The following is an 18,163-nucleotide window of genomic DNA, read 5'->3' as shown; positions in this document are numbered from 1 at the left end:
GGTACGATTTCACAAAAGCTTGAGAAAGTAGTTCAGTGACAACACAGGACAAGACAGGACAAGACAACACAACACAGGACAGACGCTGCACAGATAGACATACATATATATATATATATATATATATATATATATATATATATATATATATATATATATATATATATATACATGTATATGTGTGTGTGTGTGTGTGTGTGTGTGTGTGTGTGTGTGTGTGTGTGTGTGTGTGTGTGTGTGTGTGTGTGTGTGTTGTGCACTGCAAGTACACACACATTGTGTCTATGTGTATACTGTATATACATACACACTGTGACAGCGAAAGGCTGAGCTCGTTGCAGGCAACGATGAAAGCACAAACACCGCCGATCCCATCCCATCCCATTAAATGGACTCACACTCTTTTCACGTCGTCCTGAGATGCGTTGCGAGGGACTCCAAGCACCTCGTAGTAGTCTGCCATCGTTTCCTGCATCGGGGACAAGACTGGATCAGCTCGAGCACAGCGACCACGTTTGTCCGTCGCCCCTAACAACCGCCAACCTCAGAGCCCGAACGACCATTCCTGGGACCGTATTTTTAGCGACGGCGCAAAGCTCGACACAGATCGAGATACAACACACCGATCACCTGGACACCTTCACCGTGCGCACTCCCGCGCTCAACGACCGTGAATCATTCAATAGACGAGACGTCGTTTACGACGTGCACCTGATCAACGTGACACCTGCACGATGAATGGACATGGAGCCGTGACACCGGCACGACAAAGCGTTCGGGATACTGTATTCGATTTAATGTACGACACGGGGCTACAGACACGGACAATGCGCACGGCACGTTCGCACGGTGTATACAGGTAGCTAGCTTTAACCAGGTGCAGGTAAACGCGCTGCGTACACCTCGACCGCTTGCACGCAGCGTGTCCGCCGTTCGTCCCAACACTAGTAGTAATACACGCACTGCGTCTTGTCTGCACAGACAGATGCACGAAAATAAATAAATAATTATAGGAGAGATGAAGCCTACGTTGGGAAGGAAGAAGATGAAGATGAAGATGATATTGAGGATCCGGTCTGTGATTCCAACTGTTGTGCTCTTGATTAGTCGTTTAAGAAGCCCCTCCCTCTACCTTCGCCTCCAATCTCGCCCCTCCCTCTATACCTAGCCACGTTATCAGGATTCAGGTGTGCTGCGAAGGTCGCGGGGATGTTGACGAGGAAAGGTAAAGAGCTTGTACGAATAACAATGAACGTAATGAGGAAGAGCGAACGGCACAGCTGGAGAGACCCGGGAACAAAAGCGGGAAATGGGAGGAGGAATGTTCGTGGTCATTCATTCGATGATTGAGTCATCGTTCATTCATATATTCGGCGTTACATCATCACAATACAGTGGGTGCAGCTCGTTTGGCAACAGGGACGGCATGAATTATGGTTAACGGTGAGAAAATGCGATGGAAAGCCCGAAAACTGTCCTTGCACATTTTATTGTGTTTCCCTGAATATTAATTTCCTCCATTCAAATAAACGGTTTTCTGCATAAACGCTGGGTATTTCGAAAAATTGCTAATGCGCATGCGTCAAGTGCCCAAATTTGCATTACGTCATACTGGTTAATGATATTATTGCGTTATCATATTGATATAGTATTTGGTGTAAATAATTATTCCCTCGACCAAGATGAGTGGAAATTTTTTATTTTGTACGAATATTTCCACATGCACGTCATGAAACCAGGTAATTTAGATTGGCTACCTGTGTTTCGGTTCTTGTTCTAATGCGATGCCATTCACGTTCGCGTGATCCATGGTGTTGCTCGGTTGATTGGTGGAGGAAGTAGAGCGGGGAGATGAAGCGTGGGAAGTGTCGTGGCTGTCGCAGTTGTACCTGCTGGAGAAGGTTACTTGCGGTCTCTATGGCGTAATGCTTAGAGCTTCCGCTCTGAGTCTGCGAGATTCCAACCCCAACAGAATCATACCGAAGCATTTCAAAACAATAGAACACGAACAAACAGCCATAGGTTGGTAATAATAGCGCAGGCTTTAAGGGGTCTGATGGCATCCTTTTTTGAGGAGTCTGATGGTCTCCTTCTTTTGAGGAGTCTGATTGTCTCCTTCTTTGGGGAGTCTGGTGGTCTCCTTCTTTGAGGAGTCTGATGGTCTCCTTATTTGAGGAGTCTGATGGTCTCCTTATTTGAGGAGTATGATGGTCTCGTTATTTGAGGAGTCTGATGGTCTCCTTATTTGAGGAGTCTGATGGTCTCCTTATTTGAGGAGTCTGATGGTCTCCTTATTTGAGGAGTCTGATGGTCGCCTTATTTGAGGAGTCTGATTGCATCCTTCTTTGAGGGGTCTGATGGCATCCTTCTTTGAGGGGTCCGATGGCATCCTTCTTTGAGGGGTCTGATGGCATCCTTCTTTGAGGGGTCTGATGGCATCCTTTTTGAGAGGTCTGATGGCATCCTTCTTTGAGGGGTCTGATGGCATCCTTCGTTAAGGGGTCTGATGGCATCCTTCTTTGAGGGGTCTGATTGTCTCCTTCTCTGAGGGGTCTGATGGCATCCTTCTTTGAGGGGTCTGATGGTCTCCTTCTTTTGAGGAGTCTGATGGCCTCCTTCTTTGAGGAGTCTGATGGCCTTCTTTTTGGGATCTGATGGCATCCTTCTTTGAGGGGTCTGACTGCATCCTTCTTCGAGGGGTCTGACTGCATCCTTCTTCGAGGGGTCTGACGGCATCCTTCTTTGAGGAGTCTGGAGGTATCCTTCTATGAGGTGTCTGGAGGTATCCTTCTTTGAGGTGTCTGGAGGTCTCCTTCTTTGAGGGGTCTGATGGCATCCTTCTTTGAGGAGTCTGATGGCATCCTTCTTTGAGGGGTCTGATGGCATCCTTCTTTGAGGGGTCTGATGGCATCCTTCTTTGAGGGGTCTTATGCATGCTTATTTGAGGGGCCTGATGGCCTCCTTCTGCATCGCTTATAAGAGAACTCGTGAAGAAAAGTTCAGTGGTGCAAATTTTCAAAGAAACAGAAAAAGTCCGGATGTTATTTAAATCTCTGGGGTAAAGGAAAGTTGCACCTTTGCTTGATTTAACCCCAATATTTCAATTTTCTTTCCCTGAGTGTTAAATGTTAGTGTTCGGCATCACACTTACATGACGCTTCATCAAACCATTCCTTTGGGATAAGTGACCCACATCCGGCTGATAAAACGCTGTCGCCATCCCCAAAATGGCGAATTCAGATGATTATAAAGCTGAGATTTTCACCTTTAATACCTGCTTGTTTTCCACTGTAGAAAATTATCACCAGCTGGACTGAACTGTTTGGCTCTGCCAGACTCGGCTCAATATTGTCTTTTTCTTCAATAAGAAATACGGACCATCAGAAAACATTTTATCCACATCTTTGCTCCTCAACCTAGACATGAATATGCTGTTTATAAAGTGTGTACTAATTAACATAGATTTTGTTTTTCCTGACTTGGCTGGCAACTGAACCCCAAGAGAGCTAAATATATATGTTATGAACCTTACCTGCAGTACGTGGTGGTGGAAAACATGGAATATTAATAATGGGAAGGTAAACTGCGTAAACAATATGACATTTGCTGGAAATACAAGCATCTTGCGTATGATTTGATATTGATTTACGTTTAGGAAACTGTAACGCGCCTGTAAATCCAAGATGCCAACAGCGATTATTTAGGATGGATGATCCTCCTCACGCCGTCGGGCCCATAAAGCTTCCGAGGCAGTTTCATTGGGCGTACAATCCTGGAGGCTTAGCCAGTCTGACACAGGATACTCAAATTGCTCGCTTTTCCCAGGAAACTTGGAATCCTTTTGCCGACCTCAGAAGGATGAACACGTTTAGTCAACCCTCTTGGTGTTAGTTTCGAACAATTTGGGCTTCAACTCAGGAGCTAGTCACGTGAAAAAGTAAGTACACATTTTTTTTATTTTTTATTTTGGATACTGAATCGAGGCTCGTGAAAGAGCTAACATTTACTTCACAAACAAATCAACCAGACAAACAAAATACACAAAAGGAGGGAGCGGAAGACAAGATGGGGAGAGAAGGGGAAGCACACAAACACAACATCCGAGAGCAGGGAGATGTGTGGAAGGGAGAGGGCCCGGGGGGAGGAGGCATGCGAAGGGGGGGGAAGGGGGGAGGGAGAAGTATAAAACACAAGGACACCAAGGACTTCCAGGACAGAAGTTGGTATTTCAAAAAGTGGAATTGGGGTGAAATTAGCGGGGGTAGAAAAGATCAAGGTTTTGGATGGGGGAAGATAAGAGATGGTGGTGAACAGCTGTTTTAAAGACTTGGAGGGTGGAGTGGGATTGAAGAGAGGGAGGGAGTTTGTTCCAGAGGCGGGAAAAAAGAGGAGTGAAGGTGAGGAGAGAGTCTTGATTTTGGCAGTTTAACCATAAGAGGGTTGCAGGCAGATCTTGTGCGACCTGTAGGAATATTTGCGGGACAGAGCCCAGAGAGAGCTGGGGGGGCAAGGCCAGAGAGGAGTCGGTAGAAGACGGAAAGACCACCAACCTGCCTGTGGTGAGTGAGTGAGAGGCCCTTGGAGTTAGCTTCATCGCGGGAGATTCCAATGATTCTGAATGCTTTGGTTTCAACAGCGTGAAGACGAGCTAGGTGTGAGGCAGGAGCACCAGCCCAGAGGGGAGAGCAGTATTCCATTGAGCTGTGGATGAAAGCCTTGTATGTGGTGAGGAGCTCAGGTGTGCCAAGGAAGGACTTCGCACGACGGAGGATGCCCAGTCGGCGACTGGCTTTGGAGGCCAGATTTGAAATGTGGTTTTCCCAGGAAAGATCATGGCAGATAGTGAGACCCAAAAGCTTGAGTGACAGAACTTCTTGGAGAGGATTATTCAGAAAGTGGATGGGAGGGTTGTCCAGTCGGTCTTTTCGGAGAGACATCGTAAGTGTGTGAGATTTGTCAGGATTGAAAGACATGTTCCACTTGTTTGCCCAGTCTGTGATTTTGTCCAGGTCTGCAGAGAGTGAGGAGGCTGCAGACTGCCGATCTGAGGGATGAAGAATGGAGCAACAGAGAGTAGAGTCATCAGCAAAGAGATAGAGGATTTTCAAGAGAGTCAGAGAGATCATTGATGAAGACCAGAAAAAGCACAGGCCCCAGAACACTGCCTTGGGGAACTCCAGCCTGAACAGGAAGAGGAGATTAGAGAAACCCATTCAGGGCCACACTTTGACTATGACTAGAGAGGAAGTCTGCCAGCCATGCGTGGAGATTTCCATGGACACCGAAAGAGGAGAGTTTGGTGAGCAGAGCGGGGTGCCAGACCGTATCGAAGGCACATGATATGTCAAGTGAGACTGCTCTAATTTCCTGTTTGGCATTGAGGACCTCCATCCATTGTTGAGAAAGAAGAAGCAGCATGTCCAGAGTAGAGTGTCCAGGTCTGAAACCAAATTGATGATCAGAGATCAAGCCATTGGAGAAGAGGAAAGATTTCATATCTGAAGCAATGATGGATTCCATGACTTTGCTGATAATTGGGAGAAGGCTGATTGGTTTGTAGTTGCAGGGATCTGTTTTTGCACCTTTTTGTGCAAAGCGGTGATGTTGGCAGATTTCCAAGCAGATGGAAGATGACCTTGAGCAAAAGAGAGGGTGAAGATAACAGAGAGAGGGAGTGAAAGAGCGGAAGAACATGATTTTAGGACCCGTGGGCTGATGCCGTCAGGTCCAGTTGCAGAATCAGAGTCGAGGGTTGACAGAAACTTTTCCACCTTGTCAGGAGGAAAGGACACGGAGTCCAGGAGCAGCTGGGTACGACTGGGTACGGTGGGTACAGAGAGGGATGGGTTTGGGACACAAGATTTAGAGGCAAACACAGAGCTGAGGCATTCAGCTTTTTCACGTGCGGAGTCAGCAGTGTGGCCATTTGAGGTGAGGGAGGGGATGGAGGGGGAACAAACACCAGAAATAGATTTGACCAGATGCCACAAGGATTTGGAAGAGGGAGACAGATAAGAGAGTTCGGTCCTGAGAATGGAGAGAGATATTGTTTCCTGGCTCTCCTGAGGGTGGACACACACTTGTTTCGGGCTTTGTGAAAGGAAATGAGATTTCCTTCCATTGGATTTGCTTTCCAGGAGACGAAAGCAAGTTGTTTCTGGGTAATAGCCTCACCACAAGATTCCGTGTACCATGGACGGGAGGAAGGGTATGACAACTGAAGACGAGATGGGATAAATCTGTGCATGAGAGAGAGCAATTTACTTTGGAAGAATTCCCAGGATGAGTTGATGTCAGAGGCGGTAGAGATGGGAGACCAGTCCAGATGATTGATGGCTGCTTGAAGACCGTGCCAGTTGGCCTGAGTGAAATGCCAGACTCGTCGGCGCAGAGGAGGCTCTCTGAGAATGGTCAGAGAGATGTCCATTTTAACAAGCACATGATCAGAAGAGCCGATTGGAGCAGAAGAAGAGCAGCAGACATTTTCAGGGAAGTTAGTCATAACCAAGTCCAGAAGAGAAGATGCTCCGTTGACTGAGATCCAGGTTGGGAAATTGACAGATTGTGTCAGTCCCAGTGAGTCACAGAAATCCTTTGCTGAAGAGCCATGGCTGGTGAGAGAGGTACCCACACCCAGCCAACTGGCATGGTAACAGTTGAAATCACCACATATGAGGAAGAGAGAGTTGGGATGGGTAGATAGAAGTTGGTCCATATTATCAGACAGCGAGATGTAGATGGAGTCATCACTGTTTGGTGGATGGTACAACACACATATGAACAAAAGGTGGGAGCGAAGGGGAAGCCGTAGCCAAAGGTATTCCTGGGGGTGAGGTGGAGAGAGGGCAGTGCAGGGCGAGTGAGGAAGAGAGTTTTTTATAAAGATAGCAACCCCACCTCCTGGACGAGGCTCAGGTCTTTCATACCGGAGGAGGGAGTAACCTGGGAGAGATACCAAGGAATCAGAGACATCATGAAGGAGGAAAGTTTCTGTTAAGCAGATCACGTCTGGTTTGTCAGAAGCAACCTGTATGGAGAGATCAGTTAAGTTTGAGCGAAGGCCCCGGATGTTTGAGGTCCATACTGAGAAGGAAGAGGAAGGGGGAGCATCGGATACAGAACAGGGGGGGGGGGCGAGCGGTAGGGTAAGATGTGGAAGAGGAGGAAGAGGTAGGGAGAGCTGTTGAAGGTGTGTCAGAGATTTCAGAATAGCTTGGAGAAAGGGAAGAATGGGGCGGACAAAAGGTTTGATGGTGATTGGGTGAGGCGCAGTGAGGTGTTATTTGAGGAGGGGGAAGAGTGAGGCAGAAGGTTGAGGGAGATGAAGGTGAAAGTTGGAAGGGGGAGGGAGCGGGGAGGACGCTTTGCGGAGGAGGGGTGAGAGGGGAGTCTAGGAGGGGAGGAGCAAGGGAGAGTCTTGGAGGGGAGGGGTGTGGGGGGAGTTTAGGAGGGAAGGGGCAAGGGGGGAGATTTGAAAGGGATGGGTGATGGGGAAGATTTGGGGGGGAGGGGCAAGGGGGAAGATTTGAAAGAGATGGGTGATGGGGATGATTTGGAGGGGAGGGGCAAGGGGTTAGATTTAGAGGGGAGGGGTGATGGGGAAGTTTTGGAGGGGAGGGGTGATGGGGAGGTTTTGGAGGGAAGGGGTGATGGGGAAGATTTGGAGGGGAGGGGCAAGGGGGAAGATTTGAAAGGGATGGGTGATGGGGAAGATTTGGAGGGGAGGGGCAAGGGGGAAAATTTGAAAGAGATGGGTGATGGGAAAGATTTGAAGGGGAGGGGCAAGGGGGTAGATTTGGAGGGGAGGGGTGATGGGGAAGTTTTGAAGGGGAGGGGTGATGGGGAAGATTTGGAGGGGAGGGGTGATGGGGAAGTTTTGGAGGGAAGGGGTGATGGGGAAGATTTGGAGGGGAGGGGTGAGATGGATTTTGAAAAGTGTACGATTAATGGGAAACGAACATTTATTGCAAAATGAGTTTCTTGAGACCTTCGAGTCAAAAATACGTTTGAGGACGCTGGAGGATGGGTGGAGTTCTGGAGAGTTTAGGGAATGAATGAAAGATGCACTATAAGAGATGGAATTTTTTTTTGGAATGAATAGATTTGGTGAGCAAGTCGAAAGCATCCTTTTATAGAAGAAGAAGAAAAAGGTGTTATAGAATATTACATAATACAGTTCTTCAGGGGACAGATGAAACATTGATTAACAACGTGATCACGTGATCACGAACAATGTGGTCGAAGAAAGAACGAACAATAAGAACGCACAAACGGATAAGAACAGAGAAGGGAAAAAAATATATATATATTTTTTTTTTGGAGATTTGAAAACAAGGAAGTATGGGGTGAAAAGACCGTGAAAAACAGAGACCGAAAGTAAATGCAGCGCGATCGAAGAACCGTTGAGACAAAAACAAAGCCTCAAGCCAAGGTCGGACACGGTAGCCTAGTACACTAGGCCTCAGAATACACGATACGAAAAAACCGACGATTCTGTACACAGGTATGAAAAACCAACACCGAGAATCCGATTAAAGACACCCCAATAGGTACATACACCGAAAGAAAGAAACAGATTCGACAAAAATACAATTGTGAAAAATTACTTAACTTCGAAAGCGTGCGCGCAGGGACAGCTTTGAACAGACGTGACGTCCCATGACGTCCCGTGACGTCCCCTTGGCTCTAATAGGTGGTATTGCCCCCTTTGGCAGAAACAACCTCAAGTAGGCGTTTCTTATAACCGTCTACCAGTCTCTGACATCGACTGGGAGAAATTTTTGCTCACTCCTCCATGCAGAATTCTTTCAGCTGTGCGATGTTTGAGGGGTTTCTTGCATGCACAGCTCGTTTCAAATCCCCCCACAACATCTCGATGGGATTTAGATCTGGGCTTTGACTTGGCCATTCCAGAACCCTCCATTTCTTTCTTTTCAGCCATTCCTTGATGGATTTACTGGTATGTTTAGGGTCATTGTCATGTTGCAAGGTCCACCTTCGGTTGAGCTTCAACTTTCCGACAGATGGCCTCACATTATCCTCGAGCACCCTCTGGTACAATGAAGAATTCATAGTGGATTCTATGATGGTGAGCTGCCCAGGCCCTGATGCAGCAAAGCTGCCCCAAACCATAATATTTCCACCACCATGCTTTACAGTTGGTATCAGGTTATTGTGGTCAAATGCTGTCTTTGGTTTTCGCCAAACATGTCTTCTGGTACTGTGGCCAAATAGCTCTACCTTTGACTCATCTGTCCAGAGCACATTGTTCCAGAAGTGCTGGTCTTTGCCTCGGTGTTCATTGGCAAACTTTAGTCTTGCCCTGATGTTCTTTCTGGACAGCAAAGGTTTCCTCCTGGCACACCTCCCATGTAGATTAAATTTGTGCAGCCTCTTTCTAATGGTAGACTCGTGCACTTTGACATCAGCAGTGGCAAGAGCTACCTGTAGGTCCCGTGATGACATTCTGAGGTTCTTAGAGACTTCTTTCAGCGTCTTGCGGTCTGCTCTCGGGTTGAACTTGCTGGGGCGGCCTGGCCTGAACAAGTTGGCAGTTGTTTGGAATCTTCTCCACTTGTAGATGATCTTCCGGACAGTTGAATGATTGATTTCAAATTGTTTGGAGATCTTTTTAAATCCCTTCCCAGACTCGTAGGCTTCCATAACCTTCTTTCTGAAGGCCTCGGAGAGCTCTTTTGATCTCGGCATGGTGACGCCGCACACTTCAACAACATCGAGCAAACCAAACTAAATGTCTGAGGTTTAAATAAGACAGGTTCCTCCAAGATCCTCTCCAACGATGTTCTAATCATTTGCACCTGAGCTGGTGCATCTGATTCTAATTTTAGGTATTTGAAGTAGGGGTGTACTTACTTTTTCCACATGCGAAATTTGCATTTATGTTTATTTAAATTATACAATGGACTACAAAATGTAAATGTTTCATGATATTTGTTATATTATATCACCTTTATCTGTCAATATTGTTGAAATGAAGATCAAATAGCTGTATGTTGAAATATATTGAAAAAGTCAAAACTTTACATGGGTTGTACTTACTCTTTCACGTGACTATATATATCCGAAGCCAACCACCTTCACCGTTAAGCCAGCACTTAGAATTAAGACGTGTTTATTTTAGTTTGTACAGCATAGGCAAAAAAGGAATGGTTGGGGCCTACAGCTTGAAGTGCAGGCGTAAGGATATCATGACCCCCTCACCATCATTCCCAATCCCATTGCATAGCAAATGTATGGGTCCATGTGTTATCCGGGTCGAACCTGCAGGAATACAGGCTAGCACAAGGCAATTCATAAATCTCACTTTTTAACAACTGTGCCAAAGGTGTGCAACCAACCCAGCACGATAGGGCGTCCATTGTTTTGCCTCACCCTGGGCACTGGCAGCAATGCTTCGCAGCTCGCTTTTTAATTTCCCCACCGCCATTACCTTTCACCCTTCACTTTTCCCTTGTTGTTGTGTTTCAGCACTCCGTCCGTACGTGCCAGCCTGTCACCAACACACTTTCATCCTTTGGTTGCCTTTCACAACGGCACGTTAGCACTTGTGCCCTTGCTCGTGGCAACGATCCGTCATCCATCCTTTGTCGTGTCATTGCAGTACATTGAAAATGCATATGAAGGACCAGAAAGATAAGCAAACGCCTCCCATCTTAAGAGTGAATCAATGCCTCACTGTTTATCATGCTATGGTTAAGTGTCACAACAACTTTTTTGCCACGTGTGCCGATTGTAATTTATTTATTTATTTATTTTATTTTTTTGTTTGTTTATTTTTTTGTTTGTTTTTTGTATACAAGATGGAGCCTCGTGAAAGAGCTAACATTAATCACACAACAAATCAAACCGACACATAAAACATAATAAGGGGAGCGGTAGATATGTGTTCTGTACCGTCCCCCAAACAGTGATGACTCAATTTACATTTCACTCTCTGACAACATGGACCAACTTCTATCCACTCATCCCAACTCTCTCTTCCTCATATGTGGTGACTTCAACTCTCATCATGCCACCTGGTTGGGTGTGGGTTCCTCTCTCACCAGTCATGGCACCTCAGCAAAGGACTTCTGTGACTCACTGGGATTGACACAATCTGTCAATTTCTCGACCCGGATCTCAGCCAATGGAGTTTCTTCTCTTCTAGACTTGGTTATGACAAACTTCCCTGCTAATGTCTGCTGCTCTTCTTCTGCTCCAATCGGTTCTTCTGATCATGTGCTTGTCAAAGTGGACATCTCTCTGGCCATTCTCAGAGAGCCTCCTCAGCGTCGAAGAGTCTGGCATTTCACTCAGGCCGACTGGGACGGGCTTCAAGGAGCCATCAATCGTCTGGATTGGTCTCCCATCTCCACTGCCTCTGACATCAATTCTTCCTGGGAATTCTTCCAAAGCAAACTGATCTCTCTCATGCACAGATTTATCCCATCTCGTCTTCAGTTGTCTTACCCTTCCTCCCGTCCATGGTACACCGAATCTTGTGGTGAGGCAGTTGCCCTGAAACAACTTGCCTTTGCCTCTTGGAAGGCTAATCCAACTGAAGGCAATCTCAGTTCCTTCCACCAAGCTCGGAACAAGTGTGTGTCTACCCTCAGGAGTGCCAGGAAGCACTATCTCTCCTCACTCAAGAACGAACTCTCAAACCTGTCTCCTTCCTCCAAATCCTGGTGGCGTCTGGTCAAATCCGTTTCTGGTGTTTGTTCCCCCTCCATCCCCTCCCTTACCTCAAATGGCCACACAGTTGACATCGCACGTGACAAAGCCGAATGCCTCAACTCTGTGTTTGCCTCAAAATCTTTAGTCCCAAACCCATCTCTCTCTGTTCCCACCTTTCCCAGTCGAACCCAACTGCTTCTGGACTCTGTGTCCTTCTCTCCTGACAAGGTGGAGGAGTTTTTGTCTAACCTCGACTCTGATTCTGCAACTGGACCAGACGGCATCAGCCCAAGGGTCCTAAAATCCTGCTCTGCCACTCTATCTCACCCTCTCTCTGTTCTTTTCACCCTATCTTTTGCTCAAGGTCATCTGCCAACATCCTGGAAATCAGCAAACATTACCGCTTTACACAAAAAAGGTGCAAAAACAGATCCTTGCAACTACAGACCAATCAGCCTGCTCCCAATTATCAGCAAAGTCATGGAATCCATCATTGCTTCGGATATGAAATCTTTCCTCTTCTCCAATGGCTTGATCTCTGATCATCAATTTGGATTCAGACCAGGTCACTCTACTCTGGACATGCTGCTTCTCCTGTCTCAACAATGGATGGAGGTCCTCAATGCCAAACAGGAAATTAGAGCTGTCTCCCTCGACATATCACGTGCCTTCGATACGGTCTGGCACCCAGCTCTGCTCACCAAACTCTACTCCTATGGTATCCATGGAAATCTCCATGCATGACTTGCGGACGTCCTCTCTGGTCGTAGTCAACGTGTGGCCCTGAATGGATTTCTCTCATCTCCCCTTCCTATTCAGGCTGGAGTTCCCCAAGGCAGTGTGCTGGGCCCTGTGCTTTTTCTGGTCTTTATCAATGATCTCTCCGACTCTCTGGAAAATCCTCTCTATCTCTTTGCTGATGACTCCACTCTCTGCCGCTCCATTCCTCTTCCCTCAGATCGGCAGTCTGCAGCCTCCTCACTCTCTGAAGACCTGGACAAAATCACAGACTGGTCAAACAAGTGGAACATGTCTTTCAATCCTGACAAATCTCACACTCTTACTATGTCTCTCCGAAAAGATCGACTGGACAACCCTCCCATCTACTTTCTCAACAATCCTCTCCAAGAAGTTCTGTCGCTCAAGCTTTTGGGTCACTATCTGCCATGATCTTTCTTGGGAAAACCACATTTCCAAGCTGGCCTGCAAAGCCAGTCGCCGACTGGGCATCCTCCGTCGTGCGAAGTCCTTCCTAGGCACACCTGAGCTCCTCACCACATACAAGGCTTTCATCCGCAGCTCAATGGAATACTGTTCTCCCCTATGGGCTGGTGCTCCTGCCTCACACCTAGCTCGGCTTCACGCTGTTGAAACCAAAGCTTTCAGAATCATTGGAATCTCCCGCGATGAAGCTATCTCTGAGGGCCTTTCACTCACTCACCGCAGGCAGGTAGGTGGTCTTTCTGTCTTCTACCGACTCCTCTCCGGCCTTGCTCCCCCAGCTCTCTCTGTGCTCTGTCCCCCAAATATTCCTACAGGTCACACAAGATCTGCCAGCAAGCCTCTGATGGTTAAACTGCCAAAATCTCGACTCTCTGCTCACCTTCACTCCTTCATTCCTCTTTTCTCCTGCCTCTGGAACAAACTCCCACACTCCCTTCAATCCCACTCCTCCCTCCAGGTCTTTAAAACAGCTGTTCACCACCATCTCTTATCTTCCCCCATCCAAAACCTTGATCTTTTCTACCCCCGCTAATTCACCCCAGATCCACCTTGTTTGAAATTCCAACTTCTTTCCTGGAAGTCCTGGCAGTGTCCATATGTTTTATACCTCTCCCACCGCCCCCTTCCCATGCCCCCCCCCCCAAAGCCCTCGCCCTCTCTCAGATCTCTCGATGTCTCCATGTCTCTCGGTCCCTGCTCTCAAATGTTGTGTTTGTGTCCTTCCCCCTCTCTCCCCATCTTGTCTACCGCTCCCGATGTTATATGTTTTATTTGTTGGTTTGTCTTTCTGTGTGATTAATGTTCGCTCTTTCACGAGCCTCGATCTTGTATACAAAAAAAAAGAAAAAAAAAGACAAGATGGCGAGAGATGGGGATGCAGACAAACACAACATTTGAGAGCGGGGACATCGGGGAGATTGGGGGGAGGAGGCATGGGAAGGGGGGGGGGGTGGGAGAAGTATAAAACACATGCACACTGCAAGGACTTGCAGGAAAGAAGTTGATATTTCAAAAAAGTGGATCTGGAGTGAATTAACGGGGGTAGAAAAGATAAAGGTTTTGGATTGGGGAAGATAAGAGATGGTGGTGAACAGGTGTTTTGAAGACCTGGAGGGAGGAGTGGGATTGAAGAGAGTGAGGAAGTTTGTTCCACAGGCGGGAGAAAAGAGGAATGAAAGAGTGAAGGTAAGCAGAAAGTCTTGATTTTGGCAGTTTAACCATAAGAGGGTTGCTGGCAGATCTTGTGTGACCTGTAGGAATATTTGGGGGACAGAGCACAGAGAGAGCTGGGGGAGCAAGGCCGGAGAGGAGTCGGTAGAAGACAGAAAGACCACCTACCTGCCTGCGGTGAGTGAGTGAAAGGCCCTTGGAGTTAGCTTCATCGTGGGAGATTCCAACGAATAATGCCTGGAAACTACACAGTTGAGGACAAAACAAAGATTCTGGCTGGGGTCGAGCTTAAGATCCATATGTAGGTCGTGCCTCATGAGACTCTGTCGATGCTGCTGGCGATTTGTGGAAATAACCCTGAGAATTATCTGCCGGAGAAAGGACAAGTTTATGGCGGTGCTTATACAGAGTCGGACAGTGCACATTTGGGAGAGTTTTTCATATCCGGAGCCGCAGGACAAGAGCCACAAGGTGCATTAAAATTCCAGAACATGACAAAGTATCAGCATATGTCTCAACACATGAATACCAGTGCAATGAGGCCAAAATGTAATAAAAAGAAAGGTGATGGTAAAGTGGATCCCACACATCTCCAATGAGCAGCAAAGACTGGCGAAATGAACTTTACTTTTTCAAAATTTGAAAGTAAACGACGTATTAAATCGTTGTTACAATTGAAGAATTCTCTTCAAACCTCGATTTAAAAAATCTAATTCAAAAATCAAAACTTGATCTTTTCTACCCCCATTAATTCACCCCAGATCCACTTTTTTTGAAATCCCGACTTCTTTCTTTCCTGGAAGTTCTAGCAGTGTCCATGTGTTTTATACCTTTCCCACCCTCCTCCTCCGCCTTCCCGTGCCTCCTCCTCCCAAGCCCTCTCCCTCCCACAGATCTCCCGATGTCCCTGTTCTCAAATGTTGTACTTGTGTGTTTCCCTCTCTCTCCCCATCTTGTCTCCCGCTCCCTTTATCATATAAGGTTTGAATATGTGTCAGTTTGTCTTTTTGTGATCAATGTTAGCTCTTACACGAGCCTCGATTTTGTATACAAAAAAAAGAAGTCTTGTGTTATTAGCAAAGGCCAAACTATAACAATGTTTCGTTCAAGAGAAGGTTTTTTTGCTTTTCTTTGCTTCACATTATTGTTTTGTAAGTGTATTAGAACTTCACTACTGGGTAGTTTCAAAGGTACACTAAGAAACGACTGCGTTAAAGAAAGCAAACTCTAGGTTCCCTACCCATATGGCATTGCACGATCACATTGTGCCCTGTTAAACGGGGCCTGTTTTGAAGCAAACAATCATTTCCCATGCGACCAAGTAGTGCTTCTTGCAAAAGCCAAGAAGCACTGTTTTTGATTCAGATCCCATTTTTATAAGACATGATGATCCAAGTGTACCTATTAAGCTTGTTAAATGATTATGTTGTGCATAGTGAAACAGGCGAGTGTGTTGCCAGCAACGCAAGACCAAACGGTCGACCATCAAAAATGGCCGGTCGACCAGTCCGAGTGACTAGCCGACCCCCAAGGAGTCCAATTCAGACATCCTGGTCCCTAATGTGATCTTCACTAGTGCCAGCTCGCACACCTTGTCGTTGCGGCCATACTCGCCATTGCAGGCTCAACTTCGCAGGTGGCAGGCTCGACCCAACACCGTGCAGGCTAGATCATGCACACCAGCAACACGTTCGACCTCACACACTGGCGCACATTTGCTTCACACAGGCCACACCTCCCCAGCGATGGACTCTTGCTCTTTTCACGTCGTTCTGAGATGCGTTGTGAGGGACTCCATGTACTTTGTAATGGTCTCTCATCGTTTCCTGGATTTGGGACAAGGCTGAATCGGCTCGAGCACAGCAACCACCTTTTTCTTTCTCCATTAGCAACCTTCAACCTTGGAGCATTAGTTAGAGCTCGCACACGGGCGCAGGCTCGGCCTCGCACACCCACACACGCGAGTGGGTGCCAGGTCACGCACCACAGGGCTCGGGAGTGCCGGCTTCACCCCTGCGAGGTCTGATGGCACCTCCACGAGCACAGATTCACACACCATTGGGATATCTTCACTCACATATCACACACATTTCACAGAGGCTGCCTGCCTCTCGACACCGGCCAAACCCTTTTTCTGCTGCTCTCTCGTCTCCTGGATGGTCTGTCTGTGTCTTTTAGGACAAGGCGACACGATGATGGTCCAGGTTTTCTTCCTTAACTAGTTTAGTGCTCCCTGTTCCAAATTTATCTCCCCAAATTTTGGAGCTTCTCAAATTTTTCATCGACCATTCTTGTTATTTTTAGCTCCCATTTCACCTCTGGTCTGTTTTATTTGAGCCCCTAAGTCTGCACTTCTTTTCTCCGATCTGTTGAATTTATTCGGCATGGCCCATGCCCACATCAGCATTGTCTCCCGCTCTATGTCCTACGATCCCAAATCAGGCTCCGCATGACACTAGGAGCGGGTGGGATTCCCAATCCAATCTCCTCCATGCTATGCCCCACCTACGTCTAGCGTACAACCACGTGCGTGTCACACTGCGACACTTCAGGAATGGCCACCATTTTATTTTGCTCATTGGCCATCATTTCTTTTTTTCCCCCGTGCGGTAAAATCGAGCAAAATGTCTTTTCTATTTTCAAAAACCTGTTCTGTGATACACTCGTTCTCTATGGGCACTGGCCCTCACCCTCTCTCACCTGCCTTGTCACTCTGAGTTTGTTTCTCGGTGTGACATCAGAGATTCATGGAAGCACTCCTGTTGATTGGTTGCCGATTGCTCCCATGAAGTTATTCCACTTTTCAGACCTTATTTGAAAGGTTATTTCTCTTTTATTTATGTGGCATTTATTTACTTAATTTTCTTTTTTGCTTTTTATCATTTTTAGTTAGAGGTCAACTTTCTTTGTAAGGTTGTTCTTTCTTTCTTTTGAGGTGGTAACATATGACAAGCAGGACTTACAACTTACTCATTTGTATATCTGCTGCCATTGCAAAAAAAAAATTGGTTCCAACTTGCGTGACATCCCTACATTTTCCCTACATCCCGACATTCCCCCAAATATTCCTACAGGTCGCACAAGATCTGCCAGCAACCCTCTTATGGTTAAACTGCCAAAATCAAGACTCTCTGCTCACCTTCACTCTTTCATTCCTCCTCTCTCCCGCCTCTGGAACAAACTCCCTCACTCTCTTCAATCCCACTCCTCCCTCCAGGTCTTTAAAACAGCTGTTCACCACCATCTCTTATCTTCCCCCATCCAAAACCTTGATCTTTTCTACCCCCGCTAATTCACCCCAGATACACCTTTTTGAAATTCCAACTTCTTTCCTGGAAGTCCTTGCAGTGTCCATATGTTTTATACCTCTCCCACCTCCCCCCAAGCCCTCCCCCTCCCACATTTCTCCCGATGTCCCTGCTCTCAAATGTTGTGTTTGTGTCTTTCCCCCTCTCTCCCCATCTTGTCTACCTCTCCCATTATTTTGTGTTTTATGTGTCGGTTTGACTTTTTGTGTGATTAATGTTAGCTCTTTCACGAGCCTCGATCTTGTATCAAAAAAAAAAACTCTCAGGTGCAAGACCAGAAAGGAGGCGGCAGAGAACAGAGAGAGACCATTGGCTTTACTGCTTGTAAAAAAATGTATGTATGTATGTAATTTGGTTTTTAACTATTATATTTACTTTATTGGCAGATACATATTTTTCTTATTGCTATGTTAACTTGTTTCAAGTGTTGAATGTTTGAAATAAAGCATGAAATGAAATGAATGACCATGTAAAATCAATAGGTGTCGGGTGGCAGATCTTTCCATAAGACACTAAGGTTGGTATGAGGCAATGACACCAGCATGGAGCACCTTGGTACTCTTCTAAAACACCAAGTTCACATTGGGTAATTCATAAAACGCTGTGATACTCCCATGAGATACTTGATGTACTCCAGGTTCGCAGACATACACAAAGCAAAAAGGGCTATAGGATGCGTTTTTCATAACCCAAATTTCCATATTCTACAATAGCTCGAGTATGCATGTATACATCGCTAATGCATACACATTCTACAATAGCTCGAGCATGCAGGCATACACATG

General features: G+C 46.6%; 1 protein-coding gene across 1 annotated transcript in view; it reads right to left on the bottom strand.

Moving 5' to 3' along the window:
- Positions 1–827, bottom strand: part of DNAJB6 (DnaJ heat shock protein family (Hsp40) member B6) — an 89,793-nt gene extending 88,966 nt beyond the window's left edge. The window contains exons 1-2 of the mRNA XM_068121337.2: positions 712–827; positions 399–469 (exon numbers count right to left, since the gene is read on the bottom strand). Coding sequence (XP_067977438.2) covers positions 399–463 — 65 coding nt within the window. The 5' untranslated portion in view covers positions 464–469; positions 712–827. The remainder of the gene's footprint in view (positions 1–398; positions 470–711) is intronic.
- Positions 828–18,163: the final 17,336 nt, after the last annotated feature.

Source organism: Myxine glutinosa, chromosome 7 (assembly GCF_964187855.1).
Source record: "Myxine glutinosa chromosome 7, kmMyxGlut1.1, whole genome shotgun sequence".
Classification (NCBI taxonomy): Eukaryota; Metazoa; Chordata; class Myxini; order Myxiniformes; family Myxinidae; genus Myxine; species Myxine glutinosa.
This window is presented reverse-complemented; position numbering and strand designations above follow the sequence as displayed.